The sequence below is a fragment of the Crassostrea angulata genome, chromosome 6, assembly GCF_025612915.1.
Source record: "Crassostrea angulata isolate pt1a10 chromosome 6, ASM2561291v2, whole genome shotgun sequence".
NCBI classification, from domain to species: Eukaryota; Metazoa; Mollusca; class Bivalvia; order Ostreida; family Ostreidae; genus Magallana; species Magallana angulata.
In genome coordinates, this window is record NC_069116.1 from 43112502 (window position 1) to 43130496 (window position 17995).

Here is a 17995-nt window from a genome sequence, read left to right on the forward strand (position 1 = left end):
AAATATCAAAGCCTCGAATAAATGGTGAAAGACTAAATTATCCCCATAAACCGTATGATGACTGCAATATGGGTGAAAATAGTGTCCCCGTGCAAGAATACGGACAAGCGTATAGGACGATTACTCATAATTGTTCTTAATGCACGTATCTAATTTTATCATTAGCCACCAGGCGGAAAATGTGTGTCCAACGCAACTGTCCCGAGGTTAGGTGTTGGAATTTTCGCACCTGTTGTGATAACCTGTGGAATCTGATAACACGGGCAATTTCGAAGTCGACCCCGGGGGTTAGGACTAAGGCTTTATATCTATTGTCGGATTAAAAGATTTAGTGATTATTGGCTTGTCGTAGTAGGTGTATCGACTTCGTAAGGCGTGGATATATATTTACCCTGTGCCTGGAAATCTGGCCATCATTTTAAGAACTTTCACGACGGTAAGACGACAGTTTTTAATCAAAAATTGAATTTAATATCGGACACTTGGACACTTGTGCTTATATGTATTTTCAAAAAAATAACAGGTCGAAGTTTTAAGAACCACTTCACATTTTTTTTTTATTAAAACTGCAATATTCTTTAAGATCGTTGCTAAAATTCTATGACGGTGGGTGTAGATATTTTTGTCAGTTTGTTTTTAACCAGACTGGGCCATTTTGGTAACGTAACCTTGGAGGTCTTTTGAGTTGATATACAATCTATACCGGTCCAGACAATACGGAACTGTAATAGTAGTATCAGGGGTTTTTTTGTGTTGATTTCTGCAATTGTTGTTAGATGAGCACTGTTGATAAGTAGTCATCTACTTTAAACAATGCACAGTGGCCATCAGAGCAGTAATGACAGCAGGGTTTTTGTCAGTTTTTGTTGACAATTCAACGCGGAGATTTAAAGTATTCAATCACAGGTCTTAAGTCGTCAAAACTTCGATCTGGACTATTGATTAGAGGTGTTCCTTTGTCATGAACGATATTCGGAAGGTAACAGCTTGTTTTAAGGTAATTTTATATTAGAGTTAGTGTGCAACATATATGAGAAATTTGCGCACGCAGGCGAGGCGGTATTTTCGTTCGAGTGCCACGTAAATAAGACCAATAAGATTGCCTTAGGATAAAAAGTCCCGCGACGACGCACATGGGTGATCGCAGTGACAAAACATTTCATTTGCATTAAAGAGTTCTGAGCGCAGGTATTCCTGGACACAGGTAGTTCGATATGGCTACCTCTCACTTAGTGGTGACTTTCTGTGCTACTGCTGGCAAAAATGGAGAGGACTTAGGAGTGGACGAGGAACAAGTTGTGCTGTTTGTGTATCTATTATTCGACGTGCTTAACTGCAAGGTGAGAGGAAAACTTTTATCTAACTTCTTCCCACGTAACCCACATTTTGTAAATACACACTCTCACGACCATCCGGTTTCCCATTCAATCACCTGTGTGGCGAAGTAGCACGCGGTTTTGTGTACATTTGTTGTGTAAGGAAAAAGTGGAAAAAAGTTAACACATTCTCACTTATTTACACACTCACCTATAAATACTGACACAAGAGACATTTCGACAGTCCGATACACCAAATTAATCATGTGATTCATAGCCCACGAACGTTGAAAAGACATACCGAAATAAGAATGTAAACAAGCCAGGGGGACACCGTTTTCTACCCCCAAATAATCACGTTTCCTCTGTCCCAATTTTACCTGTTCACAGGTATGCTAGTTTTAATTCATACATTCCATGACAGCATGTCTGAAAGTTTATAAACTCTGTTAATTTTGCCTTTAACTGCCACCATATGGTGTCTTCATACGTGTCACCAATAATGGGTGCTTCATGGTGGGTTGACATTAGGTGTCTCTACATTAACATATTAAGTACAAGAAGCAATTGCATTACATACTGACCAATTTTACATATTCTACCAAAAATAAATATGTTTACTTTATTGCACGTGTAAAATAGTTTTGTTGGGTTTTTTTTTCAACTTCCCCATTTTCATCCAAATAACTAGGTGGTAGCTGTGCAGCAGCATTACGTGAAGCCACAACCTTCAGAAACGACTGAGACGGTGCTTACCGAGGAATGCAAAACAGAGACGGGACTAAACGAGGAAGCCGTCAAGCATTCACAGCCTCTTGAACACATCCTGGATGAGGTGAGTTCTATTTACAACCAATCTTTACATCCCCCTCCCACCAACACGTTAACATCCTGGTTTACCTATATATCTTATCAAACTCCTCCATATATCTATTTGACTACTGTCGAATACCCACTTATTGGTGTTTATTTCATAGTTTGATAGCCTTTTATGTTAATATTTACAACCCAGTCACCAATGCACGTATATCCACGCGACCCTTTGAGGGTATATTTCATATTTGTTTGCCCTCCCTCTTCAGAACTAAACATTGCTATGTGCTTCTACTACTCTTGAGCAAACACCATCAGCTGTTGGTTAACAAACAACTCTAACAGTGCTAAATAATAATTGACACAATAAGGCTTCCTATACACACCTATACACATATGCATTTAAATCTTTACTGCTGTGTCAATGTGAATTCGATTTCCTCGAGTGAAATTGTTGGCTTGTAAATTTTTTTGTAGTCTCTCTTTTAGAATGAATAATTTGTTTTGGATTTTTTTCTCTCTCCCTCGCGCGATGTGCATGATTTATGAGAAGTTTAGTGTCAAAATTTTCATAATTAGATACAAAGCGGTGACAAAAAATCAGGAGGAAAGACAATATAGTGAAACACTTATACATTTATCCTTTAGCTTAATTTTCCCAAACCCGGCATGCCATTTTGTGAGGAGAATAATTAATAATTCTTAATTACCAACTGTCTCCAGAAGAAGCAGGCGGAAAAAACCTAATAATCGAATTAATTGTCGTCATTTATATCGTGAATTTTTAATAAATGGCGATTGGTCCGGTAGACTTGGAGTGTCTCTTTTCATATTCTTTGTAACTGCAACCTGTTGTCACCCTACTGTTGGCAATCGATGTCGATTGTTTCGTCCCCGTGTTTGAAAATTGTGTGGCAACAGCTTCGATGTTGCTGCAACTACTGCATCAGCTGGCTGAACCAAGATTGCCCCTTCGAAATCATGTCCATAGTACAACGCGAAAGGGGTCTTGGTAACATATTGTCGGCTGCTTTCAGCGGCGTACATAGAATGACAAAAATGGAACAAAGAAATACTGTAACATACAGTCTACTTGCAGCATTAATATAAATTGTCCAATTTTGTGAATTAGTTATAAATGTCATGTTTGCCATATAAAAACGAAGGGGACTTGAACGACTCACAAAATGTGGGGGGCAAGAGGGGAAAATACGAAAATAAGAATTTTTACAAATATTATCCAAGGGTTACATGTATGTTTGTTTCTTGGAGGATACTAGTTAAAGGTGTTATGCAAGCAAGTACACCTGTGTAGTGTATGGCGGGTCCTTTTAGATATCTGCAGGCACCTGACGAGTTTCATCGTTATCTTAATTCTTAAATGTCATGGGAAAATGAAACCTGTCCCAAAATCTAACAAGCCAACAGCAAAGCGTGTGTACTGCAGCAGACGACAACTGGACGAAAAATCCCAAGATCGTCTAGGAAAACACTACTTGCTGACAGATTAGCGAATTTTAAAACAAAGTCAAGGAATATATATCACACTCCGCCTCACTCGCGAAGGGAAATGAATAAACTAAAGGAGTAAATGCTTGTTTATGGTTGTTAAGTTTTCATAAAGAGTTTTTCATGCATATATGAAAAAATAACCCAGACATACCTTTTTCATATGCATGCATCCAGACGAATAATCTATCTTTCCAGTTTGTTTTTTAACCACTGCTGTGCATTTTAGAAAAACAAAACTATCACAAACCTTAGCTTTTTTGTATCTGAGTTTTTTTACACGTGCACAATTTTACACATATATTTATTTTTGCATTACTTATATATCTTACAGTTCGACAGATTCTTGTCTTCCAAAGGAGTGCATCCGGAACATGGCGGGAAATCGTTTTGTGTATTAACAGATGGACAGTTGCACCTTAGGCAATGTCTTCATCCAGAAGCCAGCAACAAGAACATTTCCCTGCCATCATATCTGTACAAGTTTTACGACATACGGAAAGAATTTAAGAAGTTCTACAAAACAGACAGTATTCCAAATATAAAAGCAATGTTAGATTGTATCCTTTTTTCTACTATCATCAACAACACTTTTTTGTTCAGCTTGTGAAATGAACAGTAAGTATGTATCATTATTTTTCGTATGTTCACTGTATTCCATCGACAGCGAAAACTCTTTAACTGACCTCAAACCCTTGTGACGAATGGATGTGGTATCTAAATTTAGCCTTAGAAAAACAGTTCATATCCCATTTCACGTCTTCATATTTATATAAAACTTGTCACGGTTGTGACTTGGAATTTTCACCCGACTACAGTAATTATTAAACTTCTAGCCCTAAGAGTCTAATTGCCCCTATCGTGGATCTGTAAAAGTCCAACACGCTACCCAATATCTATTTTTTAAAACATGGAACTGTGTGACGAGAAAACATGCCTTTCTCTCAGAACTCGCAATTAAATTTCGAAGACTGAAGATCGTTTTTTAACTCTTATAAGCTCTTGTCAAACAAGACACCTTTACATCTCTGTAAAGTAAAAAAAAATCGCTCAAAAGGCTTCGACAGGCACTGTGTGTAGGAAAATTCCTGTTGAATGAGTAAACTCAAAAGTTAATACTTATAGGTAATGTTGAGAATTAAATATATTCATGAAGCACTCAGACAATAGAAAATTAATGAGAAAAACAAACAAGGGGATTAGGAGAAACAGGATTAATCAAAGAAGAATTGAAAGTGTAATTTAAAGTCCCTGAAATGAAAGTACAGTCCGCTGATGTTTAGTCAGGTTGGATTAAGCTTTAGCACTGGTAGATTTTAATGCTGCTATCCTTTGGGAGAAAAATAGGTTTACAGATTATATGTACTACCAGTGTTTATTTAGCCGATTACCCCCAAACATGTTGTAATCGCTTCAGGAATGGCCACCGTATATTTATTGAACGTATGTATGCTGACTTAGGTCCGAATACACAATTGTTTTAGCGATTTTTGCTTTGTTCTCTTTTTTTGGAAACTTTCAACATGGTCAATGTTACATTGGTAAAGAATTAGGTTACAAAAACAAATTACTATTTTGTTGGTTCAGCCCAAGTTGTATATATGTAATTGTTTAGATATTAAAAGGATGAACTAGGTTGGTTGGTTGAATGAGGGGAAGGCTCCAATATGGAAGGAAAAATACCTAAAAATGGGCCCTCCAGTTGTGTTGTCTCTAGTCATAGCAATGTTGATTGCCTCTGTGTTTGCTGGTATAGGCAGAAACTGGACAAAGTTTCCTCTTCCATGTTTGTCATAGCTGCGATGTCTAGCGATAACTCCAGCATTGTTTGTATCATGCCGGGTGGATGTACCCAGGTTCTTCCTCTCTCTACCCTTTCTTATCAGTACCTGGAGTTATTGAATCAGCCATGTCTAAAGAGAAAGTTTATTCACACAACATCGTTTATCAAGTTTAAGACAGTTTCTCGTATAATAAAGGATTCGAAGCGTAACATTGATGGGTACTCTACTACTTTAAATATGCCATAACGTTTTTTTTTCTTCATTTAATATGACCTACGAGTCATTTCTATATTTAGTTGTCTACCACCGCCCTCTCTCTCGCTCTCTCTCTCTCTCTCTCTCTCTCTCTGCTCTCTCCCTCTCTATCTCTCTCTCTCTCTCTCTGAGTATTGGAGACCAAAAGAACCCAAAAAGCGCGCCTTGCTGTCGTGATTTTAGTATGAAATGTGTCATAAAAGCGACGGAAACATAAGGTTTTATTCTCATCGGTAGTGTATTACATTAGGGAAGGGTCTAGAGATATCTGTCACATCTTAAGGGTGACCATCACAGGAAAATATACGATCTTGTCCTTAGGATAAAGACTGGATTTTATCTAAACAGTCCACTCCGGGCGCCATCATTAATTGCTAAAACGAAATTCTCCAAAACCAAGCCAACTTTACTGACGATCACGTGACCCGTATTCGAGAAGCCATGAACGGCGATTAATTAATGGTGACTGTCAAAATTACTTTATTTCTGTGAAACACAGTTTTACCAAAGTTAGTATAAAATAATGTGTACAATATAATGGCAATTTATTTTAATTACTAGAAAGGAGAGCAACTTTAAAAAAAAGGTTTGACGTAAATTTAGCAATGCATTAAAACTGAATTATTTGGGTAGGATTTAACGATTTCCTGCACTCAAAGCGTAGATTAGAGATATTTTTGCCGATGTTCATCTATGTTTTTGTGGGATGTATATCTGTTTTGCCTAAGGGGCATAGTGGTGACAGCCCAGTGATTGATTCAAGCTATCAGCAGAGAAGAAATTCACGGTTCGTAAATTCATATCGCCCGAGGCATTCCGAAAAATTCAACAGCTTAGACAACCATAAATACAGAAACATATACATGTATCTGTATTTGGGAAATTTTAACTGAAAAAAAAATATCATCGATTTTAATCTAAAATAATGTTCACATTTGATGATTCATCAAAAACGATCATGGGGGTTAGAGGAAACGGAAATCTTGCGTGTTTTTTAATAACAAAATTATGCACAATTTATGCTGATAAATTCTATATTATGGCAGATTTATGTCTCTAATAAATAACCCCAAACATATGCAAAGTAAAATATTTTCTTCAGAAAGTTTAGCGTGGACTCATATCTATAAAACAATGCTAATGTTGTGTGCCCCAAATATTTTCATTTTTGTCTTGACAACAATTAATAAATTGACACCCTCTGTGTCCGTTATGATTACTCAAATTGAGGCCCCCTGTCTACTGTGCCATTGTTTCCTGAAGACAGCTCTTTTATTACCGAAGTTCCCTTTCTAGTATCAATTTCTATGATTCCTTATCTTCGCCATTACGGTTGACTTTCTCAAAGAAACTCACACAATGACTGTTATCAGAAAGGCCATCATCTATTGTCACAGTTTTCTAAAAAAATTCACAATAATAATGAAAGTTTTGGGTAAGAAACTACACGCATAACACTTTCATCGATCAAAAGACTAATTTAGAAAATATGTTTTAATTTGTATAACACTGGTTTTAAAGAATAAACGTATCTGTTTTCACATATGTGGAATTCTTCTTACAAAAAAGAGAAAAGAATAACTTCGTATGACTGGACTTAGCAGATAAGGGTATCGATATCTACAAGGGCAAATCGGGAGATAGAGGGATTGATTTTTTGTATAGATTAGTTCTTTCGCGGGTTTTGGGGACGGATTTGGGGAAACTTAAGTAAAACCTTTTCATAGCCCCAGAACGTGAAGTAGTCAAAGACTTTCTGGTTATCTTCACCGGGAACTGTTCTCGCTACTTAACAAATCTTAACTAAACCCCTTTCTTCTGTAATTTATTTTGTAAAAAGCGATCGTGTGTCACTGCACCGGCGATTAAAATCTTTGTGGTGATCTGTCAGGCTGTTCCGTAACTTGTAAAAGGGCCTAGCTCCACGCGGGCCCGGCTGATTTACATTAGTATTAGCTGTTAGTCCGCTCGCAAAATCGATCATCTTGAAGATACATATATACTTCACAAAATCCTGTTTTACACTTCGTTAACAGAAGAACAAAAACATTTAACAATTTTCATTTTTCTCCATAAACATAATATTGTATGTTGTCAAAATATCTTGACAAGAGAATAATGTTTCATCTTGTTTGTACAGCTTTGTACGAAATCCGTCCCAAATGCGCTTAAGGAACATAGAATTTACAACACACTGGTAAAACAAAATGTTTTCATGTCAGTCTTGTTTATTCGGTGGTTTCTTGGTTCACCGCCCTCGGGGACGTATACAAGTTTTACCAGCCCACCTTGCTTTGTCCCGCCATGGAATTTTCTATGCCTACTAACTCACCAGTTGTACTCTTATTGCCTACAAGGCCGTCTTGCTTGCTACATCAAACAAAACCTTTTCAGATGAATAGGGTTTTTTTTTTGCAATATGTACTTCGAAAAAAGAATCAGAATGATTTTTTTATCGAAATGTCTCCGACGACTTGCGATGCTATTTTAAAATATGCCAGGACTATGATAAACAAGTTAAGGTGGTTGGATGGTCGTGGCCATTTTAAAGCTTTATTTACCTCCTTTAGTCGAAGAGCTCTTCATAAAGATATAGGAACATGTTCAAATTTTAAAGCTAAATATTGGAGTTTTACTTTACTATATCATGATAGTTAATGGCCAAAAAATGTCATGTTAGAAAGTTTAATGCAGATCTAAATACTTAGTTAACTTTTTGACCAGCCAGACTCCTTATAGTGAAAAACATAGTGACCATAAAGTTTAGGTGTCCTAAAGACTTTTCTTTTGACTATCATCGATACTTTCTCGAAAGAAAAAAGCCCTCTTTTTGTCCTATTTACACAATGCTGTGCTTTTTTTTGGTCCATCAGAACGCGACGTAAGAGAGATATCACCTTTTCTATGCTGTGTAAATACACCACGACATGTTATGCCTCGGTCTTTTCTTCATTTAATTGCATTGTAGTTAATGACTTGAATTCTGGTACACTTAGAGAACTTTTTAAATACCCTCACCTCTGCAATGAAAATGGAAGTTATTTCTGTTTAAATCAAATTATCTATCCATATCCCCCCCTCCCCGTTCCGCAGAGCGTTCCAGTTAAGTGTTGAATCGGGTACAGGGGAAACCATTAAATAGAAGTCGTAGTGAGTTAAAATTAAACGTCTGGGATGTGTTACATGTAGCCCCTTTTCCTTGACCCACTCTTTAGATTTAGGATTACAAGAGGACAACTCCGTAGAGTATGGGATCCGGCAGTGTCAAGAGATGGCAAACGTACTCCACAGATTAATCAATGACGGTAAATATGATTTTTTAAATAACTCTTTGAACTTCTTTCCATTGCTCTATAAACTTGAGCAGCAAGAGGCTTTGTATGAGAAAATGGTATGTGAAGTATTACATTTGTCTTAAAGAAAAAAGCATTTTTTTTAAAAGAGCTTTGCAGACATTTTTTCGGGTGAGATTTCTAACTTCTTTTATGATAATATCTTTGAAGTGCTTGTCTTTGTTAAGCCTTTTTTGTCACTTTGCCCATTGACAATCAAAATCAACACAGACGCGCTACCTTAGAGGTATTCAAAATTTATGTTGTTTTTTTCGCTGAATGACACAATATACAGCTAGGTCTGTACATAGGGCACAAAATAGCGTGAATAATGCATTTATGTAAATTACGGGTATAACTACTCGTGAACGCTTTATACATTGTGGAATCGTTATCATTGACAACATTAATCTCATGGGATCATAGGATAGATATTGACATATTGGAGATAAGTATATGGCTAATAAGAGGACCAGATTTTGCAATGATAAATACCGTTAGACGATTCGATAAAACAAAACCGCATGATACTGTCAACACTATAGATGGGCGCCCAAGATTGGCGTTCTTATCCACAACTGGATCGTTTTACTGTACAAAAAGGCCCACAATATGTTACTACATGAATGTACTATTATTTTTTAGGTCACGTGTTTGGAGAACCAGAGATAATCAACGAACGTCTAGAACCCGGTATATGGTAAGCGTTATACTACAAAGTCTTTTGCGACATCTGTCTCAAGTGCGGCAGTCGTTACGTCATTTATAAGCAGCTCGTTGGTTGATAGTAGACACTAGGATCAATATCATCAATTTCCTCAAATAAACGGCAATAAAACTCATTTGTGGATTCACAAAAGAGTTTCTACAGTTTGCATGCTCAGCTGTTTCAAGTTATTTCCATCTGAACAAACGGGCGCACGCTCTGCTATTTGCAGATAGTATTTTCATAATATATGAAATGATTTGACGATGATTCAATTTTTTTCTTTTCACGATATCTCGTAGCATAACAAACTTCTACAAAAAGCTTTAATACAAATGTATTTGTAATATTGTTGAATTAGATTGGAACTAATTAAATTGTATTTTTTTTCTCGCTTTTACAGTAGTAAATCTGATGTAGTAGATGACAACCATGTTGTTCGAGCTCGCGGTCTTCCTTGGCAGTCTTCCGATCAAGATATTGCCCGATTCTTCAAAGGGTTAAACATTGCAAAGTAAGTTAAACATTCACACATCTAAACTGTTCGTATTCATTATTTACGATTTAAAAAAAAAAAATCTTTCGTTTAATGAGATGTAAACTTAAAATTTAAAAGAATACATGTATATCAACTCACTTTTTTTCTTCTTAACAGAGGCGGCGTGGCTCTCTGTCTAAGTCCTCAGGGTAGAAGAAATGGGGAAGCATTGGTGAGACTGGAGAACGAACAGAACAGAGATCTGGCACTGAAAAGGCATAAACATCATATCGGCCAGAGATACATCGAGGTCTATAAGGCAACTGGAAAGGACTTTGTCAATGTAGCAGGAGGTAAGGCCTAAAGGGACTTAAAAATAATCTTGCTTTGAAACTTTGTTTGGCAGATTTGACCAGAGAGATTGATATGCCAATACAATGAATTATTACTTGTCTTACAGGCAGTAATTCAGAAGCACAAGCTTTCCTTTCGAGAGGTGGCCAAGTCATTATACGCATGCGTGGTTTGCCATTCACAGCCACAGCCCAACAAGTGGTAAGTGGAAGCTGTATTTACTCTACAGTTGACATGTTTTGTATATCCCGGCTTTTATCATCATAGAAATTAAGCATTACACGAGTCGTTTATTTACTCAACTCAACGAATCGGCATACTTTAACTATGAACGTCAGATTACCCATGCATGATGTGTACAAAACTTGCTTAACATGATACATTTTTCAGCATGCTGTTTTAGCTAAATAGCTAAAACGATATCTGAGCTGAAAAGCAGGTAAGTTGTGGACCCCTATAAGTAATATTACATTCATACAGGGGAATGCGTGTGGACGCTAAGGGAGGTTACGGTTATAGGGGAGATAATTCGTGTTTTGTCGCCATATTGGATATGGAAATTTTGGTGCCAGTGATGAAACCAATTGTATTGCAAGTTTTCCGACGGTGCGGGGCAGTAAAAGGGTTGGTTGCAGGCTACAACAATAATTACTCAGATATCTTCACCTTAGGCGTGAAGCGGATATTCGTAGTAACAAATGGTTTACAAATGAAATTAATTCTTGGTAATTAGGTCATGTATTCATCTCATCCATTTCTATCAGCCGAGGTTGGAGGTGTTTCAATAACGACCTGAAGAAGCGATTTTATATTAATGAAAAAAATATCTTTAACATTTAACACACATTTGAATATTTAAATTATTACCAAATCATAATGGATTTATAAATTATTTTCTATTAGAAAGAGATGGTTCTATAAATTTGATGTCTTCTAGTTCATCTTTTTTTAGCTTTTTGTAAATTTCTTTTCTAAAGAAGGTTTAGTTATGTCACAGTAGTGGAAGGGCGCAGTGCATGTTCACAAGAAACCAACGGGGGTCGTTTATGTCTTTGTTTAGAACTATTCTCTTTCTAATTTCAAAATAAAAGTACGCTTCAGTCTTCAGTTCTTTGTAAACACCTTCAGGAACCTTGACACTATTCTGATATTGGTATCTGCAGGACCAGGGGATCTTCTCGCGTATTGTTGTGTTGGGTATACATGTATCATATATCATGTGGGATTTACATTAATAACCACTAATAATAAGTTGTGCTTAACAGTCTAGTTATAATATAACATTCATTACTGGGAAGGAACTGGACAATGATTAAGTGTGATCTTTTCCCTAAGTACATTTTAACACATATTTTCTGCATACGATTGTGTCAAAACGACGAAAGTTACATCGACATCTTCCAAGGTAGGAAGGCAACGAGGCCTGCAGATACTAATTTCCACTAGCTTGTGATATCGGTGCATGTTGAAGCGTTGTAAGATTTGTCGTTGCTATTTTCTGTCTTTGCGCTTACAGCTAGAGTTCTTTGCTCGGGAGCCATCTGTTTCGGTTTTGGACGGCGAAGAGGGGATCCTGTTTGTTCACTACCCGGATGGCAGATCAACCGGTGACGCCTTTGTTCTTCTGGCCTCGGAAGAAGATGCCGTATCAGCCCTTAAAAAACACAGGGAGATTATGGGAACCCGTTACATTGAACTGTTCAAGAGCACAACTGCTGAAGTTCAACAGGTAATTATCCATTTCGAAGACGCAAACCTTTCTTTCAAGCGCTCACGGGCATTAGCATCTACGCTGTTTTGTTGTGGAAATACGCATGATGAGAATCATGAGTATCCTACTTCCAGAAAATGCACACTCGCACCTTTAACAATTCCAGTCTTTTTTTTCTTGTTTGAATGCGTTAGATTATGTGATGAGCGGATGGGAGATAATCTGTTTGGATAAAAGTTACGTTGAATATATAGATTACCGATAGCCTCGTTCGTTTTAGGTTCTCAACAGAAGTATGGACCCGCGGAACCCAGAACCGCAAGAAACGCCCCTTCCTGCAATCCTTACGCAACTCACTCCACAAAGTCAGCTTCCGTACATTCCACAGAGCCTCATCACCAGCGGCACGCGGCGCGACTGTATTCGGCTGCGTAACATTCCAGGTGGCGCCCAAGTCACAGACATTCTGACATTCCTCGGCGAATTTTCGCAATTCATCATCTTCCAAGGTGTTCATATGGTGTATACAGCACAGGTATGTAAAAACAGACGCTATTGATAAAACTGTATAATATTGCATTTTCGGATTTACGATAATTATTCCGGAACTATAATTACATTTTGGGTTTTGTTTTCAGGGAGAACCTTCTGGTGAAGCATTCATACAAATGGACTCCGAAGAATCTGCACAGCTGACAGCTATCAACAGAAATAAGAGACCAATTGTGTTTGCACAGAAGAAGAGAATCATTGACGTTATACAGTGCTCCGGAGAGGACATGAATCTCGTTCTGACCAACGGTATCCCGACAACTTCCATACCGTCGCCGCCACAGATACCTTTCATTCAGAGACCTATTCTTTCACAAGGTTTGAACTTGATTCTAAATCATTCTTCTTCTTTATCGAAAAAATCTTGAAAGCATTGTTTACCACGCGTACCTTACGCCCATTAAATGTATATTTATTTACTTTTTTCAGCGGCACCAACACTCATACCAACGTCTTTGCCATCACTGCAGCCGGCCACATTGCCAATTGCCCACTTGCCACAGCATCTTCAGACGGCCGCTTTCCAGCCAACAATGATGTCTGCTCCTCTTGCGGCGGCGGCCCCGCGACCTGCCTACTTTCCCCAGATTGTTTATTGGTACCCTAGCCCTCCTATCTCTCCACAAACCTATGTCACACATACAGGGCCTCCCACTCTTGTCGTAATGAGAGGCTTACCTGTCAATGCTCAAGTTCAAGACATATTGAACTTCTTTCAAGGTTTTCCAGAGGTATGTTTAGGTCCATTATTCAAAATGAAACACAATTAAAAAAAACCTGTTTCAGAATCTCAATACTTCATTTTTTTGAAACAAATGTTCATAATGATAATTTTATAGTAAAAGATTGTGAAATATTTTTTGGACGATGCTAAAGGAAAACCTAGTCTTTTGAACAGGAACATATTGCGTGGACATTAAGTATAGGCAGGAGCCCTGTATGTTTGAAAGAGTGTGAAATCAGATATAGCTTTGATATTGCTTCTAGAGTGTATCTATAGTTACCTATAATCCTTTGCTAACGGATTATTGTACTCTCTGACTATTAAAACACTATTAACCAATCTTCCCAAAGACAGTGGAAGAAACAGTTTGATGCTGCTTGTACACATGCTTAGGCTCATCGCAATGAAGACATTTATATAGAGAAAAAAATCCTTATCAGATTTTTAAAGGATTTTTTTTTATTTTATTGCGTTGGGCCTAACTATAGATGCTACCAATGCACAGCTCTTCAGATATTGTGAACAGACACCAGTGTACTTGAATTGTATAAATGTTTCACGTACAAGGTGGAAGTTGTTTTACTAATAATAATTCATATCTCTTACTCCTTTCTTTTGACTCTAATAACAAACCAAAAATCCACCGGTTTTGTCACATTTCATTACCTCTCACAGTTTCTATTATAGTTTTCTACTATTGCACAGAATATTAGTATTCCTTTTCATAAAGTAAATTATTCATTGAAATGACTGATTTAAATTCTTATTCTCAATAAATTAATCTGCATTTTGATATAAAAACTGAAGAATTCTGCACCTCTTGCAATATTTATTAAACATTTCCAATGTTGCTCAAAATTTGTAGTAATTATTAATTATCAATTTTATTAAAATTTAATATTTTTTCTATAATTCAATCAAATGATGACAAATTGAATTCGATGAGATATTTAAAGAAAACAAAAAGACATGTTTATTGAAAGTTAACGAATCTTTTATATCAAAAGGGAAAAACGACTTACGAATTTACGTTTGGCTTTTTGCAGGTAACTCCAGAGAATATCCAAATCCAGATTTTACCGGATGGGAGACTCACGGGGGACGCATTAATTTCCTTCATGACGCGATCGGAAGCAGAGCGTGCAATAGCTACCCGAGGCAAGCAGACCATGGGGCAGTGTCTTATAGAGCTTTTCCTAGCCTGATATTTGGTAAAGTACGCAATGCAAACGTTTACTACTGTGAAAGGGGAAAAGTCAATCAGCACACAATGTGTTCAGATGTTCCAGGGTCAAAATAGATCTGTTTTATTTAAGCAATTTTACAATATTTATTATAAATATAAGATATGAGAAAAAGATCAGGTGATCTTTAAAGTAGATATATATTATTTTTGAGATCTGGTATTTCTATTTGAAATTAAAGATCTTGTACTTTCATGGCAAAACGAAGCAACATTTGTTATTTCCAGTCAAATTCTTGCCTGTCTCATTTCTCTAATCTCTGACTTTATTGCCATGAAAGTGTAAAAGGTTGTATTATTGTAAGTCTTCTCTGTGAAGTCTAATGCTTCAGAAAGGATTTTCGCTGATTTTTGTTTTAGTGTGATTAGTGCTCGCAACAATAAATAAATTGTCTGAAAGAATGCTATGGTATTTCACAGAGAAAACAATTTGTGCAAAAGACAAAAAAGTATGTGGTTTTATGCATTAACAAGTGCCTATTACAGAGTATTGAGTCAAGTATTTTGTTGTGTTATTATAATATCATTTATTATTGTGAATATGAATATTGATAATTTTGTTTTATTGTTGTTTATGTTGATATCAAAACATATCACTCCATGACATTGTTGATATAATTTTTTTTTGTATTTTATAAATATAATATGTAATAATTATTATGAAAAAAAAATTTTTTTCAAGACAGTTGGATTTTAGATTATCTAACATAATCATTAGATATTTTTGAACCCAAATTTTTGCCAAACCTTTTTTTTTTCAAAATATTGTTTGAAGACATGCAAAAATGCTATGCAATACTTTGAAATCAAATTAAGAAAATATTGTGCTCTAGTCATTGTTGTTTAACATTTATTGCATATGATATAGCAGTCAAAATATTAGTTATAGCAATCTCATGATGTTTTTTTAGATTTGGTTGTGATCATAACGATGAATTGTACATATATCATGACATTTGAATACAAAAAAAAAATCATATTGCAGCAGTTTCGCTTTGCAAAAGTTATGAAAGTAGTAGATATTACATAATATGTGCAATATTGGAAACAAATTGCTTTAAACTTTGGACATTGGTTTCTTTTATTTTTTTTATTTCATTATTGAACCGAAATGTGAAGGTAATGAAGGTAACCTGACCAATTTTAATAACCTAAGTGGTTGTTTTGAGCTGTCCAGATTTTTGTTTTAGAAAATGTAGAGTTCTGCTCAACTATGTTAGATAAATTCTAGTGATATTTTGTCAATTGTTTCTACTACGCATAATTGTACATTTGTTTTGAAAAAAAAAATCTTCTGCTGATTAATAACTTCGTATGACAATTTTTAGAGATTTGTAGATATAATTTGTAGCAATGTTAGTTGTAGAATGTATACATTCATCATATATATATATATAATTTCCGATAAAAAAATGGCAATAAACAAATTAGAATTGCAGTGGTGGTGGTGCCGGATTTGTTTTGGTGTTGGTGGTGGCTTTTTGCTTGATTTTACTCTCCATTATTCATTACGAAATTGCGCAATACACTCAGAATTATTTTATGCCATAGCACACGTGTGTGAATTCACCAGGAAGAAAGTACTAATTTATTCCAAAAAGGAGCGTTTTATGGTGGCAGAGAATTATACAAGTGTTTTTTTTTTTTTTGCTCTTGGTAATTGTTTGTGCGGGACTAGTTTTTTGTTATTAGTGAACTGCACAACTGAGAATGCGCAAACTCTCACGCATTTCCGCCATTATCAATTTATTTTGGTAAACGGATTTTGATATTTTAACAACATTTTATTACGTGTTTAATTGTGAAAATAAGGATTATGGACAATATTTATATGTGGTTGTGGGTTTTATAAATAGCTGGGTTTTTAATTACTGGGAGCACAATGGCGTTCTGTGATATATTTATTTGAAAAAAAATTAACAGCCATCTAAAGACCTTTTTGATTAATATATTTATTTAAAATCATGTTATTTATTACAATTTTTACTGTCCATGTCCAATTTGACAATTAAACCGGAAATGGTGTAAAATGTGTGGGTATTTTGCGCAACTTCCTTTTTTGTGATTTGGATCTGGTACGGTTGCTCGAAGAGCCGGTGGCGGGGAGCCTAATGGTTCTAGCTATTGAGGGCTCACTGGCTGGAATTGGTTTACATCCTAGAGAATGGTGCGTTGGGGATAAAGTGTAACTCGGGCTTTTACTAAAGGTGACCAGTCCCATTACACGAGTGCTGCAAACCCTCGAACATATTTTAACATGTAGCTTAGGAAACGCAAAATAATAATGCCGTTGCAAAGTGCCATACCGTTTTGAATATTTATATAGAAATACTCATGCCAGAAAAAAAATACTTCCTCCGTTGAGGCAGAAATAAATAAATCTCCTTTCCTCTAACATATCAAGAATAACATTTGTCTCAACCCCATTATGCCATCTTGCTGCTGGTTTTATACCTGTGCAATAAAAACCTCTAGCTGACCTCGATCTAATCAAAGTCAAAACGGAGCATGCGGTTACTAGTCAGTCAATTATTTTGCATGATTTTTATTATTTATTCCTACATATCACATTGTCGTTTGTTTTATTCACACACTATTTGTTTTTATAGATTATAGAGATTGTCTTTTAATTATACATTATCTATACATGTTTTATACGCCATTAACAAGCTTAATTTTATACACAGTATACATATCTCGTTGTTTAAAAACATCTCGCTGTTCAAATACTGCTTGACAAAGAATTCATAAGGTCCAGTATTTGATCGAGTAGGGTGGATGGTGTAAAATAAGCTTGGACATTGGTAAAGATGCGTATATGTGTTCAGTAAGAATATAGAAAAATATATTTAATATACATATTTTTAGGACAAGTGAAAAAATCTTGTTCCAAATGTTAATGTATCTCGTTTTATTTTTATTATTTTATTGATTGTCGCATTATTAGCAATAAAGTATATGTTGATCATGACAGTTGAAGGGCTGGTTGCAAACCTTACGTGTTGAAACCATTTTGTTGTTTGGTTAGGATGATTGACACAGTCTATATTTCTCAGTCCAGACAAGATTCAATGTTTTGGTGACAAAAAGTCTGTAAATTGAAATGTGCAAAAACTTGCAAGAATTCTTGTCCCACGAGCCATGTTCTCAGCTTTTCTTTGAGGGATTTGCAGATTTGACTTCTTCTTAAAACAATAGAATTCAAACTTCTGTTCTTT

At 35.9% G+C, this 17995-nt stretch overlaps 1 protein-coding gene across 2 annotated transcripts; it reads left to right on the top strand.

Moving 5' to 3' along the window:
• The first annotated feature begins 253 nt into the window (after window positions 1-253).
• LOC128187708 (epithelial splicing regulatory protein 1-like) lies at window positions 254-17756 on the top strand. 2 transcript variants are annotated; one of them, XM_052858193.1, is made up of 14 exons: window positions 254-436; window positions 1013-1340; window positions 2008-2151; window positions 3973-4198; window positions 8893-8982; window positions 9655-9709; window positions 10119-10229; window positions 10371-10546; window positions 10654-10748; window positions 12064-12276; window positions 12539-12793; window positions 12897-13128; window positions 13240-13541; window positions 14581-17756. In XM_052858193.1, the coding sequence occupies exons 2-14, from the start codon at window positions 1215-1217 to the stop codon at window positions 14737-14739; spliced, it is 2184 nt and encodes a 727-aa protein (XP_052714153.1). In that variant the 5' UTR covers window positions 254-436; window positions 1013-1214; the 3' UTR covers window positions 14740-17756. The 2 variants fall into 2 exon arrangements, with proteins under 2 accessions (XP_052714153.1, XP_052714154.1); XM_052858194.1 differs by having other exon boundaries at window positions 265-436; window positions 13240-13408; window positions 14581-14718.
• Window positions 17757-17995: the final 239 nt, after the last annotated feature.